The sequence below is a fragment of the Bos grunniens genome, chromosome 9 (assembly GCF_055505025.1).
Source record: "Bos grunniens cultivar Pamir isolate PY7600 chromosome 9, Bosgru_T2T1.0, whole genome shotgun sequence".
Classification (NCBI taxonomy): Eukaryota; Metazoa; Chordata; class Mammalia; order Artiodactyla; family Bovidae; genus Bos; species Bos grunniens.
Genome location: NC_141173.1, coordinates 77,587,964 through 77,606,723, shown reverse-complemented (window position 1 = coordinate 77,606,723; position 18,760 = coordinate 77,587,964). Strand labels below are relative to the sequence as shown.

General features: G+C 36.6%; 1 protein-coding gene and 1 long non-coding RNA gene across 18 annotated transcripts in view; one reads left to right on the top strand and one right to left on the bottom strand.

Annotated features, from left to right (window-relative positions):
- Positions 1-18,760, top strand: part of LOC147366220 (uncharacterized) — a 122,378-nt gene that overhangs the window by 15,385 nt on the left and 88,233 nt on the right. The gene's annotated exons all lie outside the window — the stretch shown is intronic.
- The window catches only part of ECT2L (epithelial cell transforming 2 like), a 79,214-nt gene that overhangs the window by 32,441 nt on the left and 28,013 nt on the right, over positions 1-18,760 (bottom strand). For all 11 annotated transcript variants that reach the window (XR_015133256.1, XR_015133259.1, XR_015133262.1 and 8 more), the window contains exons 5-10: positions 10,491-10,653; positions 6,595-6,847; positions 5,614-5,782; positions 4,735-4,873; positions 2,750-2,918; positions 1,974-2,102 (exon numbers count right to left, since the gene is read on the bottom strand). Coding sequence is in view for 4 of the 11 variants with exons in the window: in XM_086318066.1 (XP_086174192.1) it covers positions 1,974-2,102; positions 2,750-2,918; positions 4,735-4,873; positions 5,614-5,782; positions 6,595-6,847; positions 10,491-10,653 (1,022 nt within the window). In the remaining 7 variants the exon portion in view is untranslated. The remainder of the gene's footprint in view (positions 1-1,973; positions 2,103-2,749; positions 2,919-4,734; positions 4,874-5,613; positions 5,783-6,594; positions 6,848-10,490; positions 10,654-18,760) is intronic.

Genomic DNA, 18,760 nt, shown 5'->3' with positions numbered 1-18,760 from the left:
CATGTCCGACTCTTCGTGACCCCACAGACTACAGCCTACCAGGCTACTCCGTCCATGGGATTTTCCAAGCAAGAGCACTGGAGTGGGTTGCCATTTCCTTCTCCAACTGGCATTGGGATTTAGCCAAATAAACTGGGGTTTGGCCAGCAAAAAAGAAGTTCAGGTTATTTGCAAGAGAGATGATAATGAAAAACCAGTAAATCTAGGTTTAATGAGGAAGGAACCAAGGTCAAAGGCATGGTGATAGTAAGTGGGAGTACGTGGATTGGAGATCCTCAGGCAAAGAACCGATAGAGTGGGAATATTTGAGGACACAATTTGGAAGTTGTACTCAGAGAAAAATGCTTAAGATCAGGATTTCAGAGGTGGTACAGCTACAGGGCTGACAGGCTCCAGAGTGATTCCTGAGGTGGTGGAAGATTTTTGACTGAGAAGCCAGGGCCTTCTGACTGAACCAGGGTCTCCATGGTTCACCCAGGAGAAATTATATTTGATAGGAAGTTCAGGGATGACCTGGGGGCCCAGAATGGCAATGGGAAATCTATTGTTTGCGTACCATTAAGTTTCACTTGAGACCATGTTTGTGTCACTAAATTTACTGTTCTTTTCCCCTTTTGCCCATATTCTCTTTGCCTTTCAATATGTTACTTTTTAACATCCTATTTTTCCCCTACTCCCATTAAAAAATTTGTTTTGGTCTCATTTTAAAAGTAATAGTAGTTCACTACAGAAAATAGAGACCAAAAAAAGATCAAAGAAAAAGAAAAATGTAAAAGAAAGGAAAACTCACTAATATTATCCAACTGTAGTCAGCATGATGGTATATATGCTTCCAAACCCTTCTTATACACACACCCCACTACCACCCTCCCTGTCACATACACAGATTTTAAACATTGGGGTCACACCTTCCACATTCTTTGTAACTTACCTTTTCAAATTGATTTTAAAAGAAAATTTGAAATAACAGATCTAGAGATAGGGTTAATAGTGTGCTATATTTGCTCCTAGAGTTGTCTGTCCCTATGTTCTACATAATTGAGATTATATACTTGTAGTAATTGTAAAAACTATTTTTTTACAATAATTTGTACTTCATTTTCTTTTAAACTCCTTCCTATACTTCCTTTGCCTAGAGAAATCCTGCCAGAGGCATGCTTTGTATGTATTGAATAGTCCAGTGAAATCTAAGGATTAAGAACTAAGTTTAAGTTCCCTAAGGAATGGGTAGCAAGAAACAGTTTAAGAAACTTTAATTCCACACTTCCTTTCCCATGTTCTGCTTGGCTAAAAAACAACAACAAAGAAATAAACAAAAAAACAGCCCATGAATTCATGAAAGAAGAGCTTTTATGTTAAATATGACTGATATTAGGCACTGAAAATGATGTTACCACACTCATCTTTACAAGGCACCATTTTTTTAATACTCCATTTTTAAATACTCCAACATTTAAGTATTTTATATGTATTTTGATATTCACAAGTCCGATAAGGTAAGGTACTATTATCCTAACTTTCATATGAGGAAACAGAGGTCCACAAACTTGCCTAAGACCACACAGCTCAAGTCACATGAGTGGAATTCAAGTCCAGGTCCCTGGTCACCAAGTTCATGCCCACTCCTTCCAGATTCTGAACCCAACAGGGAAAGTTTCCTCATACAGGCTGATGATGGTCCCAATGCTGGTCTGGCATTTTCACCTGTACTGTGGAGGCTGATTTTAGTGTGTTTTCCAGAAGAAACAGAAATAATTTTTCTGGTTAGCTTTTACCACTAATGACTATTTCTTTAGGGACAGGTTACTCTGACCACTAGCCTTGATGTCCTTTCCCCCTAAGTATCTGAGTATGTGAAGTATAAGGAGAAAAATAAAAAATAAATGTAACTTAGTTATTTGAATTGAGGACATTTTATAAATCCATGAAATATCATCACAAAGTAGGTATGACCACCACCTCTCAAAACTGACCTGATGCTCCAAGTGGTACAAAGAGGTCCACGTGACCCCCTTCTTCTTCTGGGGCCACATAGCTTCCTAATTTTTCCCAGAAGTCTCTCACTTCAGGCCTCAATAAATTTTTAATACCAATTTTATAGCCTGAGGGGGAGGAAATCAAAATGTCACATTAACAGAAGCTCTTAGCAGTTTGTGTTGTGAAAATACAGAGGTTCAAAAAGCCAACATCTGCTTGTAAGGCCAAGATCTGCAGGGCATCTCTGCTTCAATGATGGCCCCATGTTAGGACCACAGAAGGTACCACTGGACTCCAACATGACAACACTCTCCTACTGTCCTGGATTTATTAGACACTGAGTGCTTAGGTTAAGGACATTGTGTCTCTGCTTCCGTAGGGCAGCAGTGTGAGTTACCAGCTCACAACATGGTTGGTCAATGGCCAGTCAAGTCCTGGGACTTTGCAACCAAGTTCCAAAGTGGAAATGTTTCCCATGATTGTCAATCAATAAATAAGTCCTAGAGAGCAGAAGTAACGCTCCCAGGCATGGGAAACTTCACTGTACCTTTCACCTCCTGGGAATTGAATGTGATGATTCAGCTAGTCTGCATGTGTCTGCACCGATTTCTAAAGGAGTCCTGGAGACTGCCTTCCTAAGCCCCAGTAAAGAAAGAAAAGAGTAAGAAGGAACTCCTCCTGCCTGCTTGCTTTGAGCTAGGATATCAACCTCCTTAAATTGTGGACAAACACTACCTCAGTGCAAATTTTTCTTCCCAATCCCCAGTCTTACCTTGGAGTAAGTTGATTTCTCTGCTATCTCCATCACTGAATATTCCCACACTCTGTGCCATCTGCCCATCCAGAGCTTTTTCTATGAGATAAAGTAGGGTCTCCAAGGTTAGGCCACTGTGTTCATACACCACAGAAATGATACCTGCTCTAACACTGTTCGCCACCATCTAGAAAACAAAACCAGACCAGTAGGAACCAAAGCCCATTACTTTAGAACGTGTCACTCTCTCAGTCATGTCCGACTTTTCGATTCCATGGACTGTAGCCCACAAGCCTTCTCTGTCTGTGCAATTCTCCAGGTAAGAATACTGGAGTGGGTTGCCATTTCCTTCTCCAGGAGATCTTCCTGACCCAGGATCAAACCCAGGTTTCCTGCATTATAGGCAGATTCTTTACCATCTGAGCCACCAGGGAAGCCTGTTACTTTAGAATACTTCTTAATAAATTAAAAACAGTGACTATGTAATCTGTGATTTTTGAAGACTATTGTTTTTCTTCAGAAATTATAGGAGGAAGATGATAAGTTTTCCCCATCATGTTTCTTTTTAAAATTTTCTTTCTTTTCTAACGGGAAATTTGAGTGCATTTGTAACTCCACCACTCAAAGAAACACTAATGAATTATTTTCTTCCAGTTTTTTTATCTTTGTACACACCCATGCACAGTGACACATACACTAAAGCAAAAAACTTATGTAATTTTGTAATGGACTTCTTAGATTTTGTTTTCCTCTTAATTATACATTTTTGAATGATCAATATTTAGTATTAATACTAAATACTAAATATTTATAAATAGTAATCAATACTAAATATTTATTTAGTATTAAATAAATGCTAAAACCACTGTTCTTTGAATTCAACAACCAACCAGATAAATTTTCACTTTGATAAAGTTAATTCCTTAGCAGCAGTCAGGTTGGAAAGTCATTGAAGGCACTGATTTTTCCCAAAACCTCATGCCACTTTCTGGAGATCACAGTTCAACTCAATAGAGAACTACCACATGGTTTCATGGTTTTTACCTAAACCTCCATTACATTCATGAGTCTGGCATAGTCTTACATAAAGAAGACAAACGGGATCATGGATTTATTCAATTCCACTTTATTCACTCTTACTCTGTCATCAGTTATCCTCTGTGCCCAGCATGAGGTATTTTTAAACATTAGAGAAACTATCTACGGCCCACATGGAGATCAAACTCTGATCTTGCTTTCATATGGATCCATTAAGCTAGCCTGTTGTAAATGATCAAAGTCAACTCCTAGATGTTCAACAGTGAAGTGATTTAATACCTTGAAAGCAACCATTTTCTTACAAATAAGAATTTTTTGCAAGAACTTTCTAAGTAAGCCAACAAATAGTCTACTAATGCCATGCTTTACATATATGTGTATCAGTGAATGCATATGTACATATACATGCATACTCAGTATACATGCTTCCTATGTCTTCTTTATGCTTCTTTTTTCTTATTCACATTAAAATTTAAAATATATAACTTCATTATAGAAAGAGCATATTTTCATTTAAAGTCACCTTCATTAAGTCATTCATTAAGTCACCTTCATTAAGATCACAAAATAGATTTCTGACAGTTTTCTTTTTAGAGATGCTAGTTACAGGATATTATTAAATTCCTTAGTCATTCCAAAGAAATTTTAAAATAATTTGTATCACTTTGCTTTTTTGTGGATTAGGGGCAAAAAATTGAATTTAACAAAAATTTATTGGACCTCTAAAAGCAAGGCAGTTGGGCCTTTAATACTTTTAAAAAATAATTTTGATTTATGGTTATTTTTATTGCTTCTGAGTTTTAAAACTGTTTGGGTCTGTACATTTCCACTTAGATCAGACAGCTTTCCTTTTAGGAGATGAATCATTTTCATACACATGGTGACCAAAAGATTGCCATACGTCTACTCTAGGGGAGATTAAAAAACCCAATTCAGAGAAGGACTGGCCTCCTAACCCACTGTACCTCATATGCAGGAATCCGAGATGATATTAATATGAAGTGTGGCTGGAGAGCATTTGAAGAACCGCTGTCATTTTTATAAACTCCACGCCAACTTTTCTTCGATAATAAAGGGTAGGAATGGCATCCAGAAATGTTGCTTCTATAAGGATAAGAGGGGGGAAAAGTGAAGTTTTTATTTTCTCTAGTTTGACTTTGATAAGTGAGCACCATTGAGTCCTCTGGGCATCAGTTCTCTGTACAAGGCAAGCGGCTTCAGGCGCTCGGTCTCTCCCTGTGGTTTTCAGGGATGTCAGCAAAGGGGACTCCTGGGTGAGTGGGGTCAAAGGTGCCCACTGGGTGTCTCCTCCTGTCTTCATGGGATGCTAGAATGTGTTCTTGGAAATTTTGTAGGGCACTTAAAACCAATGTACTGACATACTAAAGGGTTCAAAACAACAGTTGAAAAGGAAGCAGCCATGATATTTTAAATTTCCCTAATCACCTGGGCCTCATGGTTTTTTCAAATAATGTCTATTATTTTCTACAGCCACCTCATCCCCACAACCATTCAGATATACTTACTCCATTAAAAAAAATAATTCTGGAAAAATATTATTTTTGCTCAATAACTTTACACAGAAAAACTGCTACATCCACAATATAGCTTCTTTGCAGAGTTAAGAATATGTGAAATGTAAATTTTGAATGTTACATATTTACTTCAGAAAGCATGTTTAAGACCACTGTTGTTGAAGATTAAGGAACTATTTTTATTGCTATTTTATAGGATAAGAGTGATTTAATTATACAAGACCACTGCATGTTAGCTAAATTATTCTAGAATGAATTCTTGGTATCATGGGAAGGTGCTGAACCTTCAGCAGATGAAGGTTTGCTTACCGCTTGGGCAAAGATTCTAAAGATGACAAAACAAGCTGTTTCTCCAAAGTTTCGTGTAATCCCACTCGATCCCTCGCAGTCTGGGAGAGACGTGGTTGGCATTTGGATTTGAACAATCTAGAGCAGTGTGTTCCACTCACCCAAGGGGGTCGAACTTTGAACAACTCCTCTGAAAAACAAATAGCAGCAGGCTTGGCTGTTTACTTCAAGCTTCTCCCAGCCAAGTCTACACAGATAAAGCCATCAAAATTAAAGCTGTACCAGGGCAGTATTCCAGATGGCAGTAATTACAGCCATTTTACAGACTCTCTTTGGTTCTCTTATCCTCTCCGCTCTGTAGCTGCAAGTTACCAGTCACTTCAGGTCAAGAAACAAAGCTCAGAGAATAAGCAACTCTTTTCTTGTAGAAACCAGTTCATCAATTTGTAGGCTTCACATCATTTTTGCCTTTCTTCTTGGCTTCAAGTAAATTTCCCATTTGTTACAGTCTCACAGAGGGTGAGTCAGTGAAAAAGCAAGATGGGAGAACTCAGATCAGGTTTGCTAATTACATACTGCGCAGATCAGAGGGCTTAGCTAAGAGCATGTCTCATCCCTACTCCCTTTTCACCTTAAAAAAAAAAAAAGGTCATTCTTCTTGCTTCCATTTCCATTTTTATTTTTCCTATGTTGTCATCAATACTAATTCTTCTGAATTGTCCTGAATGTATTTATTTGCTTTTGCCTGTGCTTGTGCTTCTCTCTCCTTATCTTTAGTCTCATGGAGGCACTGGCATTTAACTTTACATATTTCATTGGAAATCTTTTTGCTTTCTTAGTTAATAGTAAAGAACAGAGAGCTTTCCCTGACATACTTTAAAGAATGCCTCCTATAGGCTATTTCAAAAAGATGGTGCTATCCTCTTCTGTGGGAATTTGTATGTAAATCCATTGGTTTCTACAATACTCGGCTAAGACATAAAGTTGTAAAATGCCACTCACTCTTATGTAGTGCAGTTTTCTCCCAAATTATTTTCCTTAGGCACCTTTCTCTTTGCCTCTCCTGTAGCTCTTCATCTTCTGTTTTGGGTTCATTCAGAGTCCCATAAACAGCAGCAGCTTCCCTAGGGGTTAGCCAATCTAAGTTGGACACACAAGCAATGTAATGGTGTTTCCAAGCACCGTACTCATTATCTGTTGGTGTATAGGGCAGAAACCATCCAAATTTAATGCATTTGGGCATCCATAAGCAATCCTTCAGAAAAAGAAATGAGAAAGATGAGTTGCAAGGACCGTTTCCTAGTAATAATCTTTTTAGGCACATAGATAATTTTTTCTTATTACATTGAGATTTTTAGTGCAGTTGACTTGCCATCTAAACTTGATTCTGAGAAATAAGATGCATACCTTACTCCACAGGAAAAATATTATTTGATGAACATGTATATTTTATATGAATATATGTATTAGTCATCTTTGTACACTTATTCAATGCTCCCATAGCATATGCACCAGATTCTGAGAATTCTGCTTCTAGCGATGGTATGGTTATTTGTTTAACACCAACCTTTGCGCTGGGAACAACTTTAATTGACCCATATAATACTGCCAATATGCAACCAGTTTTGAGATATGAAAACAGCAAATTTCACGTGGTTTTATCTAATCAAATATATAGACAAAATACTATAAAACAATTACTTAAGCTACCAATTCAATAAGGACTTGTAAAACCAAGACCTTAGAGGAGGGAAACCCAGAAAAGTAATATCCTGATCGGTCTCACTTTTCACTTCAAGACACTTGACAGTTCCAAAGCAAAACTAAGGCTGAGAAGCAGAGCAGGAAGTTATGACTGAAAGATTTAGAAGAGGTTAAGAACTTCTTAACATCTTAAGATGTAAGGATTCTTGCAAGGAAGAGAGGAAACATTCAGAGCTCACAAAGGGGAATAGCCTTGGTAACGACACCTGGCTTTTAGCTGAGATCCTTTTCAGTAAGAATGACAAAGAAATAGGTTGAAACTAGCTTTGAAATATCTCATTCTCTGATTGGATTTAAATAAGCTATTCCTAGCCTAACCAAATGCTAGAAGCAAGTTCTCTCTGAAGGAAGATAACATCATCTGGATACTCAAATTATTGTATCAGTTTTTTATATGAAATATTTGGTACTCAACCAAAAATAGCAAGCACACAAAAAAGACAAGAATTGTTTGTTTCTTGTTTTTTAGTAAATAGAGACCCTCAGGAGATCCAAAAGTTGTTAATTATCAGGCACAAACTTTAAAAAAAAAACTTGTAGTTAATACACTTAAGAAATTAAATGGCTGGGAGGAAAATTTTGGCAAAGTAATCAGACCAACACTCTAAAACTGAAAAATATAATAACAAATTTAGAACTCAAGGGACAAGTTTAAAAGCAAATTAGAGTCCAGCTAAAAAGATAATTTTGAACTGTGGTGTTGGAGAAGACTCTTGAGAGTCCCTTGGACTGCAAGGAGATCCAACCAGTCCATCCAAAAGGAGATCAGTCCTGGGTGTTCATTGGAAGGACTGGTGTTGAAGCTGAAACTCCAATACTTTGGCCACCTGATGCGAAGAACTGACTCATTTGAAAAGACTCTGATGCTGGGAAAGATTGAGGGCAGGAGGAGAAGGGGAGGACAGAGGATGAGATGGGTGGATGGCATCACTGACTCGATGGACATGGGTTCCGGGAGTTGGCCATGGACAGGGAGGCCTGGCGTGCTGCGGTTCATGGGGTCGCAAAGAGTCAGACAGGACTGAGTGACTGAACTGAACTGAAAAAGATAATTAGTACACTGAAAGCTAAGCCAGAAGAAAAATCCAGACTGAAACACTGAAAGCCAGAACAATGGAAAAGACACATAGAAGAATATGAACCTTATGGGACATGGTGAATCAATGTAATAAATTGAAACCCAGAAGAAAAAAAGAAAAAGTGGAGCAAAAGCAATATACGAACAGACGGAATCTGAGAGCTTTGCAAAGTTGATAAAAGACATAAAATCCCCAATTTATAAATCAGTGCCAAATACAAAACAGGATAAATTCACACACACACATGCACATGCACACACCCCTCTGTACATGTTGCTTAGTCACTAAGTCGTGTCTGACTCTTTGCAACCCCATGGACTGTGGCCCATCAGCCTCCTCTATCCATAGGATTTCCCAGGCAAGAATACTGGAGTGGGTTGTCCTTTCCTCCCCCAGGGGATCTTACTTGCAGAAAACCAAAGACAGAGAAAAAGATCCTAAAAGAAGCTAGAGAAAACAAACTACCTTTCAGGACCAGCAATAAAACCCCCTACTTTTCAAGAAAATTATGAAAGCCAGAGAACAATGGAACATTTTCAAATTTCTAATAAACAATTAATTACCAACCCAGAGTTCAAATTCCCAGTGAAAATATCCTTCAAATTTGAAGGTGAAATAAAGATATTTTCAGACAAAAACTAAGAGAATCTATCAGTAGAAAGCTGTACTAAAAGAATATATTAAAGAGAATTCAGAAAAAATTGAACCCCGTTAGGGAAATCAGAGATGCAGAAAGGTATGAAGTATAACAGAAAAAGTTTACTTGTAAATAAATATTGACTATTAAACAGTTATAAATATTCATGAGGTATGCATATATTTTATATACAATAGAGATATTATAAGGTATATTTATATTTATTATATATTTACATATAATATATATTTTAATGTATATTTGTGTATTTTATATGTGTTTATGTGTAAACTTAAATGTTTGAGAACAAAAGCATAGAAACTGAGCAGGGAAGCAAATGGAGTTAAAGAGTTCTATGCTTGCATTACCTCAGAGGTAGTAAAAAACCCTAGGATAAGTGCTGTAATCTCTATGGTAGCCATGAAAGAACTGCTAAAGAATTTACAATAAATCTAAGAAATATTTAAGTTAATCCTAAAGGAAGACAGAAAAACAAAATATAAAATAGTAAATAAAAATAGTAAAATGGTGGACTTAAGCCCAAATATATCAGTATTTACATAAACATGAACAGACTAAATGATTCCAGGTAAAAGTTAAAGATTGTCAAGTGGTAAAAGAAAACCACTACCATATTCTGCTTATAAGAATGTTCCTTAAATGTAAGGACAGAGAAAGGTTGAAAGCAAAAAAAGAGGAAACAGTATACCATGGGAACACTAAACCTGGATTCACAAATGCTATAAATCCAGGGCTCACAGTTGGCTTTTCATGTGGCCCCTCCATGGAGAGCCAGGAATTCTGTGAGATCAGAATATCAACGTAAGTCCGTCCTGCAAAGTTTGTACAAGTTAAAAGAGTAAATTATTGATTTGTATTTAAAGTATGCCAATTATTACATTCCATTAAGTCTTTTAAAAGTAAAGAGATAAACATCCCAGAGGCAGAATTAATGGCAGCAGATGTAGAAGATCTAGTTTTATATTCTTCAACAGAGGTTAGCCAAAGAAAGAGCAGTTAAAGTTGTGGTTGTAGAGCAAATTTAAGGTGGGTTATCATGACTAAAACAACATCATTTAAAACCAAATCTTAAATAAATTTTCACAAAATATTGAACTTCTTAACCAAGATAAATTATTTTCTAAATAACTAAATTGACTATTTAAAGATTATCAGAATTACATGAATTATTAGAATAGTGTATATCCCCTGACTTATAAAATAAATTACTGTATTTAATTCCCCCATTAAATATAATTCCCCATAAAAAAATTCCCTATTTTTTCTCTTAAGGATAAATTAATTATGGTTCAGACACCCTCAATTATTATTTTCAGGGACAGGAGCTACCCTCATTGCCTCATTACAGATGACAGTTATATCTGAGTCCTATTACTAGGAAGTGACAAATGGTAAACCTGTTCAGTTAAAAATTTCCAGGGCCAGCTGACTTGTGCAGCTGCACACAAATCTTTTGGATTCAGAAAGGAAAAGATATATAGAGAAATGAAGCGTGGTAACACTGTAGAGAAATCCACTTTGGCCACTTGCATCCTTTCTGAAAACCAGTCTTGGATAACCCTAAAAAGAAAAATACAGAAATTTAGTTCAGAACACTAAAATTTTAAATTGATTAAAAATCCTGTATAAATATTGGTCACTGTTCTTTCTCTAATATTCTACCTTTAAAAAAATTAAGTCCTAAATAACATATGGCTAGATTTTTAAGAATACTGTATCCACATTCAATGGTCCATTCTAAAGAGGAAAATGAATTATCAATACAAAATTATATATTATCAATATAAATCAATATCTAAAATTCACAGGGGAAAAAAATTCTGAAATAAACATGGTTGTATACAATGTAAATCTGGGTTTTTTCTTTACCCAAATTCAATAAATCAACAAGTCCTGCCAGCTCTACAAATAGACATCCCCCAAAATATATGCCCCAACACAGCCACTTCTCTCAACCTCCACTGCCTTTTCTCTGTTCAGAGAACCACCACCTCTCTCCTGGGCAAGTGCAGCCACCTCCTGATTACCTCACTGCTTCCAATCCAGTCTTCCTAGAGCCCATTTTCCACACAGTAGCCCAAATGGTTACTACAGCCTACCAGGCGCCTCCATCCATGGGATTTTCCAGGCAAGAGTACTGGAGTGGGGTGCCATTGCCTTCTCCTTTTAAATATATAAATTAGATAATATCACTCATGCAAGTAAAAGTCTGCAGTGATTTCCCAGTGCAATTAGAATAAAAACCTATAGCTCCATCACACTTCATTGTGAAATAGTAAATGTCTTCCTCTTGACAAAGCAAGATTGTCTACACTCACTACTTTAACATGGGATAGAGATACTTGCTAGTTCAATAAGGGAAGAAAATAATAAAAGGTATATGTATTGGAAAGAGAGCAGTAAACTGTCTCAATTCATGTACCATGTATATATAATCTATAAAACTTTAAATTAACTTATTAGTAAAAAATTATTGATAATTTTATATTTTTTAGATGTTTATAGAATCTATAGCAACATCCAATTTTATATTCCTGATATTACTAATTTACATTTCCTCTCTGTTTTCCTTGATTACTCTTCCTAGGAGTTCATCAATTTTGTTACTATTTATAACAAACCAGTTTTTGTTTTCATAGTTTTTCTCTATTGTTTGTTCTCTATTATACTGATTTCCATTCTTCATCAATTCTCTCCTTCTACTTACTTTGGGTATAGTTTGCTATATTTTTCCCCCCTTTTCTTAAGGTGGAAATTTAGATTGTTAATTTTTAATTGTTTTTTTCTTTAACAAAAATATTTACATTATATTATCCCTCTAAGCTGTACTGCAGTCCACTTTAGCCATGTCGTATTTTCTTTGTCATTCAACATTGAAATATTTTCTAATTTCTCTTGTGATTTTTATTTGACCATAGGTTATTTATAAGTGATGTTAATCTCTAAATATTTGGGGATTTTCTAGATATCTTATTTTTATCAATCCCCAGATTTATTACATTGTTGTTAAAGAATATACTTAATAAAATTTCAAGAATTTTGAAATGTTTGAGTCTTAGTTTGTGGACTAGGAAATAATGCATCTTGATAAATGTTACTTTGCTCATAAAAAACATATATTTGGAAATTGTTGTGTCTAGTTTTCTATAAATGTTAGTTCTAGGAGAATGTGAAGATTGCTCAGGTCTTCTATATTCAAACTAATTTCCTTTTCTTTGGTTCTATTCTGTCAGTTTTTGTTTTGTGTAATTTCAAACTCTGTTATTTGGTACATAAACATTTATAATTGTTGTGACTTCTTGATGAATTGTTACTCTTCTCACTATAAAATGCCCATCTTTATCGCTCTGGTAACATTCCTTGTCTTGAAGTCCATTTTGTCTGATATTAATGTTGCCATCCTACTTTTATATGCTTACTATTTGCATAATATATATTTTCCTATTATACTTGGAGAAGGAAATGGCAACCTACTCCAGTATTCTTGCCTAGAGAATCCTGTGGATGGAGGAGCCTGGTGGGCTGCTGTCTATAGGGTCGCAAAAAGTCGGACATGACTGAAGAGATTAGCTTGCATGCATGCATTGGAGAAGGAAATGGCAACCCACTCCAGTATTCTTGCCTGGAGAATCCCAGGGACGGAGGAGCCTGGTGGGCTGTCGTCTATGGGGTCACGCAGAGTTGGACATGACTGAAGTGACTTAGCAGCAGCAGCAGCATTCTTATACTTTACCAATAAGTGCCTTTATATTTAAAATGTAGGGAATTCTCTGGTGGTCCAGTGGTTAGGGCTCCATGCTTCCACTACAAGGGGTACGAGTTTGATCCCTGGTTGGGGAACTAAGATCCCACATGCCACATGACATGGCAAAAAAAAAAAAAAAAAAAGGTCATATTTAAAAGTGTTCCTTGTAGTCAATATACAGTGAGATTATCTTTTTGTTCACTTGACAAACATTGTCTTTATTTGATGGTTTAGTCTGCTTATATTTAATTTAATTATTGTTATATGCTCTGTTGCTAAGTCATGTCCAACTCTTTTGTGACTCCATGGAGTGTAGCCCACCAAGTTCCTCTGTCCATGGGATTTTCCAGGCAAGAATATTATAGTGGGTTGTCATTTCCTTCTCTAGGGAATTATTGTTATTGTTGCTGTGTTGTTCAGTTGCTAAGTCATGTCTGACTCTTTGAAACCCCATGGACTGCAGCACACCAGGCTTCCTTATCCTTCACTATCTCCCGGAGTTTGCTCAAATTCATGTCCATTGAGTTGGTCATGCTATCTAATCATCTTATCCTCTGCCGCCCCCCTTCTCCTTTGTCTTTCAACCTTTCCCAACATCAGGGTCTTTTCCAATGAGTCAGCTCTTCACATCAGGTGGCCAAAGTATTGGAGCTTCAGCTTGCACATCAGTCCTTCCAATGAATTTTCAGAGATGATTTCCTTTAGGATTGATTGGTGATAGTTGAACCCAAATCTCAATTTTGTTATTTGTTGTTTGGTTGTCCCATCTGTTTTATGAAACTTTATTCCTCTTCTCTTGCCTTGATTTGAATTAATAAACATTTTTGTATTCCATTCTAATTCCTTTATTTGTTTTTTAGGGTATCTTGGCACTACTTTTTAAAGCTGTTTCCAGGAAGTATGATATGCATCTTTAACTTTTCATAGTCTACATAGAGCTAATATTTATGTAAAATTAAAGACCAGTGCAACGATACAATTCTCACTATCCTTTGTGCATTTGTTGTCATCTCTACTGCATCTATTTATGTTATAAACCCCACAATACATTGTTTTGCTTTAGTCATATATCTTTAAAATAACTTTAAAATTTTATATTTTCTTCCACATTTATCACTTCCTGTGCTCTTCATTCCTGCTTTTAAATCCAAGTTTCCATCTGGTATCAATTTCCTTAGCCTGAGAACTTCCTTTAGCATTTCTTTATTGAAGGTCTTCTGACAACAAATTTTGTCAGTTTCCTTTTATTTGAAAATGTCTTTATCTTACATTAATATTTGTACCACTATTATGACTCCAGTAATTAATTTAAATAATTTCATCCTGTACCCAACCTGGTTTCTGCCATATCCTATTCATCTTCCTCAATCATCCCCATATTATATTAAAGCAAATCCAAGACATTATATAATTTCATCCATAAATATTTCAGTGTTTATCACTAAAAAAGAAAAGTTAAGCATAAACTATATCATATGTTAATACATTCAACAATAACTTCTTAATATGACATCCACAAAGAAAACTTCTAAAATACAATACCCTTCAAGAAAACTTCTTACATGCATGCCACCTAAGCACAGATAGATCTTGAAGGAATACAAAGTCCAAGGCCCTACTAAAGTGATCATCTTAGAGGCCCTCTTAGGCCAAAAAACATTTCATGGTCCATGAAGGATGTTCTGCTGGCCCTGCAGCTAACAATTACACACACAAAAAAAGACACTTAATACCTGATTGTTCTCTTTATATATTAGCAATAAACATCTGCTACAGTTCCAAGCCTCCAGGTAGCAATCCAGTTATCAGTAAATTAAGCAATCCAGTTATCAGTAAATTAAACTCCCTGATTTCCTCCAAACTCTGCAGAATCACTGACATTTTGTGACTAATCTTACAGCTAATTGGAAACTTTGGTATAAGAACCTACCAGAACTCATTTACCTAACGCCACTGGGACTTCAAGACTTTTTCTCACTAAGTGGCTGCTGCTGCCCTATTACTGAGTCCTAATGGACACAGATTAACTCACTGAAAGAACAGTGATGACTCTGAGCAGATTTCATTCTTCAGTGGGTCTTCTCTGACCTAAATGTCCATAGAGCGGGCCAAGCCTCAGAAAGTTTCAATGCAAAATGAAAATGGCACCTCCAGTGAGGGACAAAAAAAAAGACCTTAGTTACCCTCACCAACAGATTGTTAAATATCCATTAGACCCAGAGACAGTTTTGACCATGAAATAACAAACTTATGGCTTAACTGGAGCCTCCTATCAAGTCCTGGGAGAAAGAAATGTTCTACCTTGCAATAGAACACCATTTCGTACATATAGAAGAAATTAAGAAATGAGAAAATCAGCTATCACAGTAATAAGTACTTCAGATTAGAATCAACAACATATGCTGAAGACTAGTGGGTAAAACTTTGATGAGAAAAAAATACTTGCATAAATACTTTTTAATTAATTTAAAACTAATCACTCAAATACTTTTAAATTATTAATAAATACAAAATACTTTATAATTAACCATCTTAACCAAGTGGTAAAGTCAAGATCATTAACAGTGGGATAACCTGATATACTATACCCCCAGTATGATCCACTGAGAAGAACACAGCATCAAGTCTGTGTTATTCCTGCCAAGAATGTATGACCTCAAAGTAATCTTGAGGAAATATCAGTCAACCACAAACTGAAGGTCATTCAACAAAGTAGCAGCTCTATGCTCTTCAAGTGTCAAGTAAGAAAAGAAAGGAAAAACATGAATTTTGCCATATTGAAGGTGGATATATAGACTTGAGAACTAAATACAACCAATGGCCTTGGTTGGATTTTGGACTGAGAAGGAAAGGATGATTGTAAAAGACATTGTTGGACCAATCAGGAGAACTGAATGGCATCTGTGCGTTGGACACTAGTGTTGAATTGATGATAATTTCCTGACATTGGAGGACGTACTGTGATTTTTCAGCAGAGTACACTTGATTTTTAGGAAACATACTGAACTGCTTAGGGTTAGTGGGGCATTATGTCTACAACTCACTCTCAAATAATCAGAATAATAAAGAAAAAATGGTAAAATGTTAACAAGCAATCCAGGTGAAAAGTTTAAAGAAACTACTTGCATTAGCTTTGCACCTTTTCTCTGTAAGTCAAATTTATGTAAAAAGTTGTTTTGTTTTTGTTTTTTAAGAAGCAACTATTTGCTTTAGTTCCAAGGTTTAATGATTGCCTATTATTTTTGTGTGTTCTACTCCCCTGACTTTATGTCACTGCTTTTTCTTGATCCTTGTCCATGCAGCTTTATCATAACTGGAGATAGAACAGAATGGTTTAAAATGAACCTGCAGTCTGGAAAGGATGGGGACTGGGGGTAAGCAGGAGGGCAAAAGATGGAGTTCTGTACCTCCTGGCAGCACAGAGTATCCACAGACAGAAGTGTCTCATAGGGATCTTCTCAGTAGTGACAGTGACTAACATTCAAACTGAATGAGACTTGTGACAACAACAAGCACAGTTAATCCCAGTGGATTCATGACCTTAACTCCTCACTGTCTGAGGTAGGCTTCACAATCATTCCACGGGCCCTTGAGAGACAATTTGCTCTCATTTGGAATTCTAAAATAGATCAATAAAATAAATGCAAAACAGGAGTTTTCAGCCTCCTTTTCAAAGACAGGTCTCAGTATCTTCGGAGTCTTTGTTCCCAGCCACGTTAGCAACTACTGTTCTATCCCAGTCAAGTAAAGGAGAATCAAGTCTGAGTTGCTTTTTAAAGTAAACCTTAATTACACATGTTTTATATTTGTTCCTAGTCTTCGCTGTTACAAGGAAACATTCAAGTATAATGAATCTTAAGCATGAAGGAAAGAAAATGCTTCAGTCACATTAAAAAAAGAATCAGTGCATGAGGAGCAGAGAAATAGGGTGGTTTGTAGTAACGACACTGTGGCTCATTGCATTTTAGTTAATGTCGCAAAGTAAGAAATCCGTGAAGAGAAATAACAACATGTGAGGAGACAATGAACAAAATGTGCTTTGCTCATTTGCTGTGACAGGGATAGCTTCATTTAAATAATTCATGATAATGCCTCGCAGTGTGCTGTTCAATGCACAATGTGTGCTTTGCAAAAATAACCAGCCTTAGTAATATGGAACTTGAATCTAATTCTCTGTTCTAAAATTTCTGATAAGAAGTAGAAATAAGCTGCCACAATCATGATGAAGCAGCTGAGAAAGCAGGTTGGAGAGGTGGTCTGGAGAGGGCTGAGCGGACTTGGCAGAGCTCCTTGCCTTCTAGTGGTTTAGGTAGCGTCTCCATGTCTTATCTAGCAGCTTCATACACACTTGATGAGGTGGTAAGGTCTGTGCTAGGTGGGTTTTCACATGGAGGCGAGTGTCACACAGAATAACCACTGGGTCTGGGGTGGACAGAAAATGGAGAACCATGTGCTGAGGTCTCCAGTAGCAAAAAGAGCAAACCTAGGTGTGGGTACAGCAATAAGGAGGCTGACTGAAGATTTTTAAAAGATTTTTAAATAATTTGTATATGCAAATTCATAAATAGTTAAATGGATACATAAAAGCATAAAAAGTAGAAGGTCACATTTTAAGTGGTGCAATTATGGGTGATTATGGTATTTTCCTCTTTTTGCTTATTCACAGTTTCTAATGCATCTACAAAGGCCTGATTTTATAGAACTATTGAATAGAGAGAGAAGGCCCATGGCTTTCACACAAGTGGTCCCCTCCAAATGGAACACTCATTCTCCAAGTCTTGGCTTGTCTATCTCTAAACATCCTTCAGATTCCAGCTGAAGTGTCAAATCCCCAAGGAAGGCTTCCCTGAGCCCCTGTACTAGGTGAGATCCCAGTTACTTTTCCTGTGTCACTTAGCACAACCGTAGCTATTTCCTTGATATTGATTGGGTTGACCAAACCTGCCGAGAGTTATGGAAAATAAAGGATAATGCATGTACTTGGACTTGATATCACTATGTGAGTGCAGGATGACTTTCCTTGTGTGATTCTTATTATTATATGACTTGTGACCAATGAAGCAAAATAAGGTTCTGAGGCAGGAGCACAAAACTTTCTCTGGAACCAAAATGGCAGATCAAAGTCACATGGCTTGTAAAAAGCTAGTTTTGTGACATATAGGTGAGCATATAAAGTGGGTTTGGGGGGTGATATTTCTGGGGTACTGCCAGAATCCTCTCACCTTCCCAATAGGCTGACCGTTTCTGTTCCCCAAACACTTCCCCTTGTGAGGCTACTGTTTGCTCACTGAGCCCTGCCTACTTAATTCCCTCTCATACTTAATTCCATCTCATATTCTTTGCCAAAACCTGTATCCTTTACACTTGAATTGCACTATAGTGTAAGCTAAGCACTATTTTTGTGTTTCTTTTCTAGCTAACCCTCAAATATTTTAGTCCTTTTTTTTGACTCATTCACCATTTAAAGTCTTTCTCTTCTACAGGACTAGAAGCCCCATAAAAAAATTAAAAAGGCATAGCAGCAGTCTTGTTGGCTGCTCTGTCCCCAGCACCTGAATGGTGCTTGTAGCTTAGCAGGGGGTAAATAAATATGTTTAAATTAGAATAAAGGATGAGAAAAAAAGTTGAAAAACAAGGAAGACAAAAATCACTGCTTGTATTAATTTCCTTTTCATTGTAACAAATTACCACTAACTTGGTGGCTTAAAGCAGTACATGTATCCTCTCGGAGTTCTGAGATCACAAGTCTGAAATCAGGTTCACTGGGCTACAGACAAGGTTTTGGCAGGACTGGTTTATTTCTGGAAACTCTAAGGGGAGATTTGTTTCCTTGTCTTTTTCAGGTTCTAGTTGCTGCCTGTTTTCCTTGACTCATATTCTCTTTCTCTACCTTCAAAGCCAGCAGCATGAGATGTTCAAATC